Genomic DNA, 12,426 nt, shown 5'->3' on the forward strand with positions numbered 1-12,426 from the left:
TTTCCTTTGTGGAAAGCAAAGTTAGTCTTAGGTGACTCAAAATGGGGTAAAGCAGTGTATCATTAAGGCATCTACTCATGCTCTTTTTATGCAATCTGTGTTTGTTGAAATACAGAGAAATACAGATTTCTTGAAATCTCATATTTGTTGCATGAAAATTTTTCTTTTCTAATATTCTTTTTTAGGTTATGAACCTTTTTCAACTATCTCATAATATGTTACATCTGCAAAGGCTTTCAGGAGACATTTGTTCTTCACTGTTTCTTCTTATATATATGTGTGTATATATATATATATATATTTTTTTTTTTCTTTTAAAGATTGGCACCTGAGCTAACATCTGTTGCCAATCTTTTTTTTTTTTTGTCATCTTCTTTTCCCCAAAGTCCCCCAGTACATAGTTGTATATTCTAGTTGCAGGTCCTTCCGGTTCTGCTATGTGGGATGCTGCCTCAGCATGGCTTGATGAGCTGTATTAGGTCTGCGCCAGGATCCGAACCGGCGAAACCCTGAGCCGCTGAAGCAGAGCGCTCGAACTTAACCACTCAGCCATGGCGCTGGCCCCCCTCTTATATTTTATATATATATATTCATTGTTTTTTTAAATAGCATTTTCCATATTTCAAAGTGTACAACTGTCAGAAATAGTTCTCTACTTCCAGTTTTTTCCATGATGTGATATTTATATGCAATTTTTCTGTCCTGGGCACCTCACCCTAGGCCTTTTATTTAACCACACTTTTCACCAGCATTGGTTGTTATATATTCCAAGAAAAGCTTACTATTACCTTAAGTAGAACACGATTACTTCAAATTTAAAGTACTAAAAATATTTTTCAATATTTTGCAAACTTTTGCAAAATTTGACTGTGTATTAGGAAACAGTTTAGAGGTAAGGATATTGGAACAGTGTGTGGACTTTATTGTGTCATAAACAAAAAGGCATTTTCGTCACCTTGAACAGAGAATGTGATTTGACTGTGGTGTAACCATATCCTGTCACAGTTTAAGAACTAAAGTCAGTTCCACAACTGATAACTTGAGTGAAATCTCCATGGAAACATAATGTGTTGTTTCTCTGGTCTCAGTTTTCTCAGTCAATATCAATTTCCGGTCTTTAAAACTAACAAATTATTTTCACCAGTTGTTAAATTCGGAGCCTGGGAAATGATCTGCAGTAGTAGGTCCCTATCCTGGAAATTTGACCCTTCTCGTGTATCTTTTTATCTAGACACCTTTGAAAATATGTTTTAGGAGATCATATGGGCTTTAAAATGCTGAAGCAAGGGAAAAATACAGAAAGTCTGTGTCCTATAGATAACATTTTCGTGGCTTATTAGTGTTCTGGTTTCTCTTGTGTACAAAAAAGTCTGAACTGTTTGTTTAATTTACAGCATTTGGCCCTGGCTAATTTCTCTTCTAAATAGTTTTCATCCCCATGAAGAGGATCTTTCAAGTACTAATGGTAAGACTAAGGTCTGCCTTAACCTTGTGTTGTTGACATTGCTCCCCATCACTAATAGTGGGCTTAAGGCCCGAGAGAAACAGAGAAACTCTTTATGATACAAAAGGTTTTTGTTAAGTGTTTGACTTTTAAGTTCAGTATCTCAGAAGTGAGTTTGAACTCTACACTGATGAAGTGGGTAGAAGGAGAGGTAATGTTCTTCCAGTTCTTTCAGCAGCTTATTCTCCTGTTTAGCTACATTTGAATAGGAGTCCAGAGAGTGCGTTGCCTTCAAATTCTTTCCATCTTTTTCCCTTCCTCCTCATTCTTACTATTTTTTTAAAAAGGACTAATGTGAGTAACATTATTCTGTCAAAGTAATACCTGCTTATCATATAGAACATTTGGAATATACAAGCATAAAGAACATAAGTCATCCATAGTTCTCTCATACAGAGATACTTTTTCCGTCATATTCAAGTCATAGTGTATTTCCTTTAGGCCTGTATCTTATGTATACATATACACGTCTGCATGTGATCGGTATCAGATACAGCTTTGTACCAGTTTTAAATTTAACATTATATTGCTAGCATTTTTCTTTGTCATTTAAACATTTTGAAACATGATTTTTACTGGCTGCATAATATTCTGTCCTATGGCTATGCCATTAATTTATTTAATCATAGTCCATTTGCTTTAAAATTTTCCCCATGCTAAAAAATCCTGCACTGAATAATCTGTAGTTGACTCCTTTCTGATTATATTTCTTCCATTAGATCAGTGCTAAAGTTGTGTTAATTTGCAAATGAATCACCTGGGATCCTGTTAAAATGCAGTTTATGATTCAGTATGTTTGGGATAGTGCCCAAAATTCTGCAGTTCGTACAAGCTCCCAGGTGATGTCAATGTTGTTATTCAATACTTTGACTAACAAAGAGATACCTAAACAATTAGGATTACTGGATCTGAGGCTGTGAATTTTTAAGACTGCTGGAAAAAAAAGTCTGTTGTACCCATCCTCCTCAGCATTGAGTAGTAGGTGAGTAGCAGGGCAGTGTCTAGGGCCCAAAGGCAAAATGGAGGATTTAATAGTTGTTATTTTGTTAGGATTACTGTAAAGAACAACAGAGAACTATGAGCATTATAGATAGTTTCTTTCTGTTTAGAAGATAATTATTTTTTGTTTATTTTTTCAGTGGGCATTATTCTCCTGAACAACAGTATTTTAATTACAATGTTTACAAATCTTGATTTCTGCTTCTCTAGTTACACCACTTCCAGAGGAGTTTGAGTTACAAGGATTCTTGGCTTTGAGACCTTCTTTCAGGTGGGTGGCAGCTGAAGGAGGTTTGTTTCATTGCCTGTGATTGCAGTATTAAAGTTAACAGGAATCACACTTGAGTGTAGAGGAACCTTAAATCTATCCCAGCTTTGTCTTGTTTTCCCAGCAGCAAACTAATAGTGAATGTTTTTTGATGTGAAATGGATTTGTGTATGTCGTGCCTTTAATTCCTGTGTTATATGAATACTAAATACTTAAAAAATAAGGAGGAAAGGAAAATTGCTTCTCCCAAGTGATATTTAATCACTGAATTTTACGTTTTATACTTCTCTTGAAATTAGAGGGAAAGTCAAAAATGGGAACCAAATGTAAGTCAAAGAATATTGCTTGACATTTTTTGTATCAATAATAATGATAAAGCAGTCTAGTTTTCCAATCTTCCTTCGTCTCTTTTTTTCCTCTTTCAGAGGAATAACTAACTTACTCCTTTTCAGGTCTAACCCTTTCATCTGGGTCCTTGATCCCATCCCTTCCTACCTCACCAAGAACCTTCCTCCATCTGTTACCCTCTCTTTGCATTGTATTTCCATTATCTTTCATTTTTTTAACAACTAATTACTTCCTTTTAGTTTAGTAACATACAAGTATGCCCTGTTCTTTTTAAAAAGTAAAATTCATAACCCCATCTTTCTCTTCATTATCAGACTTCTTAAAAGAGTAGTGTGGGCTAACCTTACTGACTCCGCTCTCAGTCATTTCTTAGCCTACTGCACATTTAGCTATCAGTGCTCTCCTATTTATGAAATTCCACTGACTTCTTTGTAATCGTCATCCTATTTGGTCTTCTTTAACATTGAGTATGTTGATCCCCTTCCTTCATGAAACCTTCTTTTCCTTAGCTCTGTGACACCACTCTTCTTTTACCCTTAACACTCAGTCTTTCACTCTTTCTTTTGTACCAAATGCCTCAGAATATTGGTACTCTCCAAGGTTCTTTTCCTTGCCCTTTCCTTCCCACTTTCTCCATTCTCCTTGGTGATCAAATCCATCCCTTTGTCTTGAGCTTTCATTTCATGGATAGTAAGTCCAAAATTTTCAGTTCTGACTTCTTTTGGAGTTTGGACTCATATTTCTAACAATATGATCTCTCTTATGCATCTCAAACTTTAACATGACCAAAAATGAACTTATGTTTTGTTATTTGGTCAACAAAAAATGATCTTTCTGTATTTATCTGTGTGCCATTATCTACCTACATGAACAAGTTAGAAATCTGAAAAATCCTTTTTCTGTTAATTTTTCTCATAAAGTCTTTGTGATTCTGTGTCCAAAATGCATCTTAGATACAGCTCCTTTCATTTATTTCTGCATGGTTCAGGCTTTTATCGCCATTTACCTGGAATATAGAAAAGCTTCCTAATCAAGCTTCCTAATCAACCTCCCTACTTACAGTCCCTCTCCTTCTAATAGTTATTTCTACCCTGCTTCCACAATTATATCTTTAAAGTATAGACCTGATGATGTCCCATTACTAATATAAAAACTTCAATTTACCCACCCCAGTTACTCTACTGTCTTTTTTAGCTTGACATCCAGATGATTAGTTTTTCAGCCACATTTTCTATCACTATCTAGTCCTTAGTTTTTAAGTCATGTTTTCTGCCACTTCCACTCCCTCCCCCTCAATTTTAATATGTAGCATACTTTCACTATGTTGTATTCTTGAATAGCTCTGCATCTTTATTCCTCCAAAACTTTGTTCATGGTATACCTAGAACATTTCCTTTTCCTCTCTGCCCTTCCCTTAGCAACCTGTAAGCACTTACCCATACCTGTCTGGGGTCCAGCTCAGGTGTCACTTGCTCTGTGAAACCTTTTCAGAGCTTATGAGAAGCAACTAACCCTCCTTTTACTATGCTCTCTTATTCTTTGCATAGTTTTTATTGTAGTACTTGTCAGATTAAATCATAATTATCTGTTCCTTAAGATAGGGACTATTTCTCATTTATCTGTGTGCTCAGCATCTAGCCTACTGCCTGGCAATTCTTAGATTCTTTAAAAAAAGAGAGAGAGAGATACAGTGTCTTGAGTTTAAGATGAAGAAATCTGAGAAATCCTTATTTTTTCAGTTGATTTACCTTCCTAATTTCATTGAGTTTTTTGCTGTATATACTTTATGATATTTATACATTTTTCTGATTTAGATTTGGCCACTTTAAAGTGGATAAATTAATACTATTTATTAGAATAGGCATCTCAGAGACCCTGAGCATTGCCATGGTCATTTCAAGAAGCAAATTACTTAGGTAATGCAAGGCAAGTGTTAATCAAAACTTTTTTCTTACAAGAAAAGAATCTTTCCTAATAAAGGGTGGTGATTTATTTGAGCTCCTCAATTAGAAAGTGAAATATAAGTTAAAAGTATCATCTTAATGTGGTAAATTTGCATATTATCTTTGGCAGCATACAGTCAAACAAATGCAGTTGATGACATCAAGTAACCAGCCTGTATGGAAACATCTGAAACCATTGCAGTTAATTAGGTGAACTTGGTTGCCTGGAAAATATCTTTAGTAGTTTAATTTTCTGTAATTTGCTCATATCAATTTTAGGAACTTGGATTTTTCCAAAGGCCACCAGGGTATTACAGGAGACAAAGAGGGTCAGCAACGACAAATACGACAGCAGCGCTTGATCTCTATAGGCAAGTGGATCGCCGATAATCAGCCAAGGTATTCCTTACTGGATACACATACACAGCCCACACATGTTTTAGGCTTTGGTATAATGCTATTGATCATAAACTCTTATGTCAAATGTTGGTGACACAATGTCAAATTATCACCCTAAGTAGACTCTTGTATCTCTATTCTTCCCATTGCAGAGCCTCTTATAGAGGAGTTGGCCATGTCTCCTTTGTTTATCATGAGCTTCTCCTCTAGTTTATAAACATCTATGTAAATCTAACTAAGTCTTATGTTCACAGTTATGGTGATTTGTATTGACAGGAGCATGGTCGTCAGTGTCAGTCAGAACAGACCTGGATGGTGCTAGTGGCTAGTTAAATACAAAGCACATATGGTAGTTGGTGTAGTGGAAAGGGCACAGGTTTTAGAGTCAGACAGGTTTGAATTCAGTTTCTAGTTCTTCCACTTCCCCAAATGTGTGTCCTTAGGATCTCCTCAGTTGATTATAACCTTTCCAAAACCAGTAATTATTTCATATTCATTCTCATATGTGGGTTTCTATCTTACTGTAAACACTTAAATGGTTGCATGTTTGAATGAACTTATTACCTCTGAGCTTCAGTTTTCACACCTATAAAACAGGTATTATAGATGGCTATTTCAAGGGCCTAGTCTAATGCCTTGTGCTTAAAACATGCTTGGTAAATGTAGCTGTAATTATTAGAAAAAATCAGAATATGTTGTGATGATGTTAAGTGTGGTAACGAGAATCTGAGTTTCTACATAACTACTTTTTGTGTTCCTGAATCCACATTGTTATATTCTGCTATTTCCAAGTTTTTAGGGCTGGGAATGTATTGCCTGTTGGATCCATACACAGTTCGATTGTTACTGTTTTTTAGGTTTATGTTTTTCATATATGGATTTATTTTTACTTTTTTAGGCTGATTCAGTGTGAAAATGAGGTAGGGAAATTGTTGTTTATCACAGAAATCCCAGAGTTAATACTGGAAGATCCCGGTGAAGCCAAAGAGAACCTCATTCTGCAAGAAACATCCGTGATAGAGTCACTGGCTGCAGATGGGAACCCAGGGCTAAAGTCAGTGCTGTCTACAGGCCGAAGTCTAAGCAACAGCTGTGACACAGGAGAGAAACCAGTGGTCACCTTCAAAGAGAACATTAAGCCACGAGAAGTGAACAGAGACCAAGGAAGAAGTTTTCCTCCCAAAGAGGTGAGAAGGGACTGTAGCAAAGGAGTAACTGTAACTAAGAATGATGGCAAGAAGGACAACACCAAGAGGAAAACAGACACCAAGAAATGCACCTTAGAAAAGTTACAGGAAACAGGAAAGCAGAATGTGGCAGTGCAGGTAAGCTGTATTTGAACTATAACGCAGGTAGAGGAAGGCTCACACAAAAGGCAAGAGTTTTCATTTTGTTACTAAAGCCTTGAGAATTTCTGTTCTGGAAGCTTGAATGCATTCTTTGAATGCTGCATAGTAAGGTCACGTAGAGAGTTATGGTAGGTGGTTATTTCATCAACTCTTGGGAATTAGAATGTGAGTGAAAAGAATCTCAACTTGGTTTGACATTTTTGTCAATTCTCTCCAGTTTTAGTGGTTTGAAATGATCAGTTTAGAGCTGTCAATTCCACAAAGAGTTATATTTCTTTTTGGAAGGTATAATTGCCATTTGTTAGTGCTATCGTGGGAAATTTGGGGTCTTTTATAGATCCAGTAGAACCAGGAGTCTATCAAGGCTTATACAATTTTTTTTTCAGATTCACTATACAAAATAAAATGTATTCTTGGAAAGATGAGGCTCTTTTCCTTGACGTTAATTCCTGTCCCACCCAGTAGCATTATATTGCTTCACTATTATCCTAGCTCATGGGAATTTGTGAAGCAAGAACCCAAGTCTCATACTGGGAAAAAAAAAGATAAACACTGCTCAATTATTTGTGACTTTTTAAAAAAATCTTTTCAGAGAGTTACAAATGATTTCATATAAACGGAAAAGGGTCTTTGTGGTGGTTTTATTAATACCATTAATGTTTGAATAAATATGTAAGTAGCCATTTGATTTGTTAACACGATTTGGCAAATGTCTTTGCAGTAGGCATGTGGAATCTTACATTATTGAAGGTTGCTTGCACGTAAATAATACCTTCAATGCATTTTCCTTATCGGGTTTTTTTGGGGGAAAGGGAGGAATAAGAACATAATAGTTTTATTTTAAGGTTAATAGTAGGGGAGAAACAGAGAAAAACATAGTAGAAATTGAGAAAAAGCACAGAGACAGATGGGGAAAGGCAAGGAAAAGATCACGTGAACTATAAAGCTGAAGGGCCAGTGTCTTAGGAGTAGAGTCCAGCATTTCCTGTCTGCTCTGCCTCCTTTCTCTGTAACTGCCTCCCAGCAAGGTCCAGACTGAAAATAAAATCTTTCTGGTCTCTCATCCCTCTTCAGTCTGCTTATAGATGATTAAAGAAAGGCTGACAGTAATCAATATATCGCCACCCGCTGTACCTCTTCCAAAGTTTTATATAAATCCTTCCTATTTTCTCTCACTTTACTCATCTTGAGCAGTGCTTGTGTCACCTAATTCTCTCTGGCTCCATGTGTAGGATCTCGGGGCCTGTTCCTTATTTATTCTGAAGGATAGGGTTGCAGTGTAGAGGATGGATGCCTGACTGCTCCACTTAAGGCTGCCCTGATGAAATTAAACTGAGGGCCAGAGCATCTTACCTGTGCGTTAACAGTCATTATTAATTCGTAGTTCATGTGTTATTTAATGAGCTAGACTTCGAAGGGCCCTGGGGCCCATAACAGGTGGCTTAAGATCGTAGACAGCTATTTTAACCTCTTGGCATCAGGTGTCTCATTTGTAAAACAGATGAGCTCTCAGGTCCTTTTGGTGTTTAGTATTTTTATAATTTTGTGAAAACAAAATAATTATCCTAGTAAAACTAAGCCTATATATTTTTATTGCTAATTAAGTAATTTGTTTTGATTTTTCCATTTTTAATTTAGGTGAATTTAAATATCTTTGGTATATGCTTTTTTTTTTTTACTTAATGGGGTTTTAAATACTTTCTTAGAGTAGGTGCCTCTTTCTGATACATCTGAGTTTCAGATTATTATAGATAGTTTTGCTTCTGTTGGTCATAGGTGAAATCCCAGACAGAACTAAGAAAGACCCCCGTTTCTGAAGCCAGGAAAACACCTGTAACTCAAACCCCAAGTCAAGCAAGTAACTCCCAGTTCATCCCCATTCATCACCCTGGAGCCTTCCCTCCTCTTCCCAGCCGGCCAGGTAAATATGTGTTTTGTAATTTCTTCTACTTAATCCCATCTGTGTAGAAGTTTGTGTTCATTCATTGAGTAATTTATACTCTGTCAGAGGAACATTACTAAGCCATAATGTTATAAGGTAAAAGGAAGTTCTCTTTTCCCTAATGCTTATGAAATTATTTTTGAGCTGGTTCTCTGTAGTCTATATACAAGTTCATGTTTATCATGAAGGAATTCCTGTCACTAAACGTAGATAGCATTTAAGAAACCCCGTTTAGAACACTCCACTTACTTCAGTGGATGGAAGGAGCAGCCAATAGTCTGTATTTAATTCTTGAAATCAAGTTAAAGATTGACACTTGATCCATCTTACTTGGTGGTTGGTCCCTGCCTTTTATAAGTTTATTCAAGACCTCTTCCCCACCCCACTGCAAAATAGCATATTTTTGCCTTTCTTTGGCTAAGTTTCTTTGGAACTAAAGCTATGTTCTTCTATTTTGAAGGGTTCCCGCCCCCAACATATGTTATCCCCCCTCCTGTGGCATTTTCTATGGGCTCAGGTTACACCTTCCCAGCTGGTGTTTCTGTCCCAGGAACCTTTCTTCAGCCTACAGCTCACTCTCCAGCAGGAAACCAGGTGCAAGCTGGGAAACAGTCCCACATTCCTTACAGCCAGCAACGGCCCTCTGGACCAGGGCCAATGAACCAGGGACCTCAACCACCACAGCCACCTTCCCAGCAACCCCTTACATCTTTACCAGCTCAGCCAACAGCACAGTCTACAAGCCAGTTGCAGGTTCAAGCCCTAGCTCAGCAACAGCAATCCCCTACAAAAGCCGTGCCAGCTTTGGGGAAAAGCCCTCCTCACCACTCTGGATTCCAGCAGGTAAGTTACAGTTAGGGCTACTTTTCAACTCCAATAAGGATGGGGGAATAATCAGTGTTTGGCTAATTAAAAATACTAGTTAGGCTTTCACATACTTGCTTAGACTTGTAATGATTATGGGAATACAAAAGTATTGTCTTGGGCATTTAAGAAAGTTCAGATGTTTTCCTTTTTACTTTTGTAAAGGATAATAGATCTTGACTATCATTCCTTATTGCTACTACTTCTCAGCTTTATAGAAAAGTATTTTCTGTAAATAATTCTCTCGTATTTGAGCATAAGCTACAGAAGGGAAATAGAATCATAATCTTGATGCGGTATTAAGATAGCTATGACACCAATGTTAAATATTTTCATCCCCACAGCACTTGAAGCGGGAGAGGGAAACACACACTCTTTCATTAAGCCTCTTAAATAATTGAACTGAAAGAGCATATGAGTTCAGTGCCCATTATCTGTTCCCAGAAAGCTCTGTCTATTGAAAACCTAAAGGGTAAAAGAAATTGCTGCATTTTGTTGGTTGTAAAATCTCTCAAGTTCATTCTGTGATTCCTGATTACTGAGTGTAAGGAACATCGCATTTTATCCTCATCTTGATGACAGGCATCTCTTTTTTTAGTATCAACAGGCAGATGCCTCCAAACAGCTGTGGAATCCCCCTCAGGTTCAAGGCCCATTAGGGAAAATCATGCCTGTGAAACAGCCCTACTACCTTCAGACCCAAGACCCCATAAAACTGTTTGAGCCGTCATTGCAACCTCCTGTAATGCAGCAGCAGCCTCTAGAGAAAAAAATGAAGCCTTTTCCCATGGAGCCATATAACCATAATCCCTCAGAAGTCAAGGTCCCAGAATTCTACTGGGATTCTTCCTACAGCATGGCTGATAACAGAGCTGTAATGGCACAGCAAGCAAATATGGACCGCAGGGGCAAACGATCACCAGGAGTCTTCCGTCCAGAGCAGGATCCTGTGCCCAGGATGCCATTTGAGGTCTATGTCCTTTCCTTTGACTTTCTCAAGTAGATGTTTATAGAGGTCCTCTGATTCTTTGATGCTGCAGAATGCTGCTGAGTAATCAGTGCAGCTCTTGGTCTCCTCCTCACAATTGCACAGTGTGTTTGATTCTGGGGAGCTGAAGAATTCTGTTGCTGATTTTGAACTGTGATGGTCTGGCAGAGAAATCATGCAGAAATCTCTAACACAGCATGTTAGAGAATTCTGAGACAAAGCTCCTCTCAGTTGGGCTGAATCATCTAAGTTTAAAAATAGGTTTACTGCATATTTATACAAATTGCGTTCTGAGAGGAACAAAGTCAGCTGGTTATCTTTGATAGTGGAGTTCCCCTTTGCCTTTTTATTCATGACAAACAGGTGTGTGTTTGTAACTTTTAAAAAGAGCTGTTTCTCTGTTTGTTAGCACAAGGCATGCTAATCACTTTGCTCCATTGCGTTGTTTTACTCACTAGCCACGTTAAGCTTCTGTGTTCTGCTCTGTTTGTCAATATTTTTACTTCTTTCTGTTGTCTTGATCTTTCACTACCATTGTCCTTGTGTCACTTTGCTTTTGTGTCTCAGAGGCTTTTCCTCTTCGCATAGTACTGGCTCACAATTAATATCTTCTTCCTCCTTGACTTTAGTTGCCTTCCGTCCCCTTAATCATGCTGCCACTCCTTTGTGTTTTGTCATCCCTTATTGCCTCTCACTGTGATCCTTTCTGTCATTAGGACCCCAAGGGCTCCCCTCTGCTTCCTCCGGACCTGTTAAAGAGTCTGGCTGCCTTGGAGGAAGAGGAAGAGCTGATTTTTTCTAACCCTCCTGATCTTTACCCAGCTCTGCTGGGGCCTCTCGCCTCTCTTCCTGGACGAAGCCTCTTTGTATGTATTTGACATAATTCTTCTTGCTCTAACCCCAGCTTTTTCCCTAAGATTTTATAGTACTTGGAATGAGTGATTTCTTTTTCTGAGGCTTTCCTTTACAGAGCTGTAAAACTTATTTCCTGATCGCCCAAACTAACCTTTAAATGGTAGTAGAACATCACAAAACATTTTAACTCCATAATTCCCTCAAATTTTAGAGCCATGGCTTTGTTATACGTGTTATCCAGAAAGCATCCTGCAGGGCTGGTCACACACAGGATGTGTTGCTGGCAAATTAACTTACTTTTCAGGTGGTACCTCCATCTGGACCCAGGAATTTCAAATGTCATTTAATCTTGCTTAGATGGAGTGAGATTTTTGCTCATGTATTCAAAATATGAAATGAAAGACGTTATTGAATGGTACGTGGCTCTTTTATGTTTGGTTAACTAAGAGCCTTGATCTAAATTCAGAGTCAGATTCATAAACAGAATGAGTGAAAATGAAGAGGATTCTATTTATAAACGTTGTTGGAGTGCCATAAATGAGTGAATACAGAGATAAATAACTAGGATGATGTAAAATAAAGTCTAAGAATTGATTAGTGGTATCTTTTAAAAATAATGTTCTAAACCCAGTCTGCATTTCCAAGGATGTCATTCTGTACACTCATCAATATTTACAATCTATTTTACTAAAGTGAGGGAGTATAAAAAAGGGAAGAAAGATGTGTGCTATGTGGTTTTTTCTCCTCCCTTCACTCCATCTTAATAAAATGTAAAACAGTTTTGAGTCTTACTTTCTTGCTGTTTCCTTCCCATAAACATGGGGCAATAAAACATTCATAAGATTAAAATGCATTGATTTTACTATTACGAAAAATAAAAGCTTATAAATGATCCTCATGACAGAAGCTGCCGTCCCTGGTATTTAAAGTTCCCTAAGAATTTGCATGGTTGAGTGGCCATAGAGAC

At 37.5% G+C, this 12,426-nt stretch overlaps 1 protein-coding gene across 7 annotated transcripts in view; it reads left to right on the forward strand.

Annotated features, from left to right (window-relative positions):
- SMG7 (SMG7 nonsense mediated mRNA decay factor) overlaps window positions 1-12,426 on the forward strand; it is an 84,036-nt gene that overhangs the window by 65,494 nt on the left and 6,116 nt on the right. For 4 of the 7 annotated variants that reach the window (XM_046681437.1, XM_046681440.1, XM_046681436.1 and 1 more), the window contains 8 exons: window positions 1,395-1,465; window positions 2,714-2,774; window positions 5,342-5,461; window positions 6,360-6,786; window positions 8,587-8,731; window positions 9,213-9,595; window positions 10,215-10,586; window positions 11,321-11,470. In XM_046681437.1, coding sequence (XP_046537393.1) covers window positions 1,395-1,465; window positions 2,714-2,774; window positions 5,342-5,461; window positions 6,360-6,786; window positions 8,587-8,731; window positions 9,213-9,595; window positions 10,215-10,586; window positions 11,321-11,470 — 1,729 coding nt within the window. The remainder of the gene's footprint in view (window positions 1-1,394; window positions 1,466-2,713; window positions 2,775-5,341; window positions 5,462-6,359; window positions 6,787-8,586; window positions 8,732-9,212; window positions 9,596-10,214; window positions 10,587-11,320; window positions 11,471-12,426) is intronic. The other 3 variants (XM_046681441.1, XM_046681442.1, XM_046681443.1) reach the window with 3 other exon arrangements.

The sequence above is a fragment of the Equus quagga genome, chromosome 13, assembly GCF_021613505.1.
Source record: "Equus quagga isolate Etosha38 chromosome 13, UCLA_HA_Equagga_1.0, whole genome shotgun sequence".
In the NCBI taxonomy this organism is placed as follows: domain Eukaryota; kingdom Metazoa; phylum Chordata; class Mammalia; order Perissodactyla; family Equidae; genus Equus; species Equus quagga.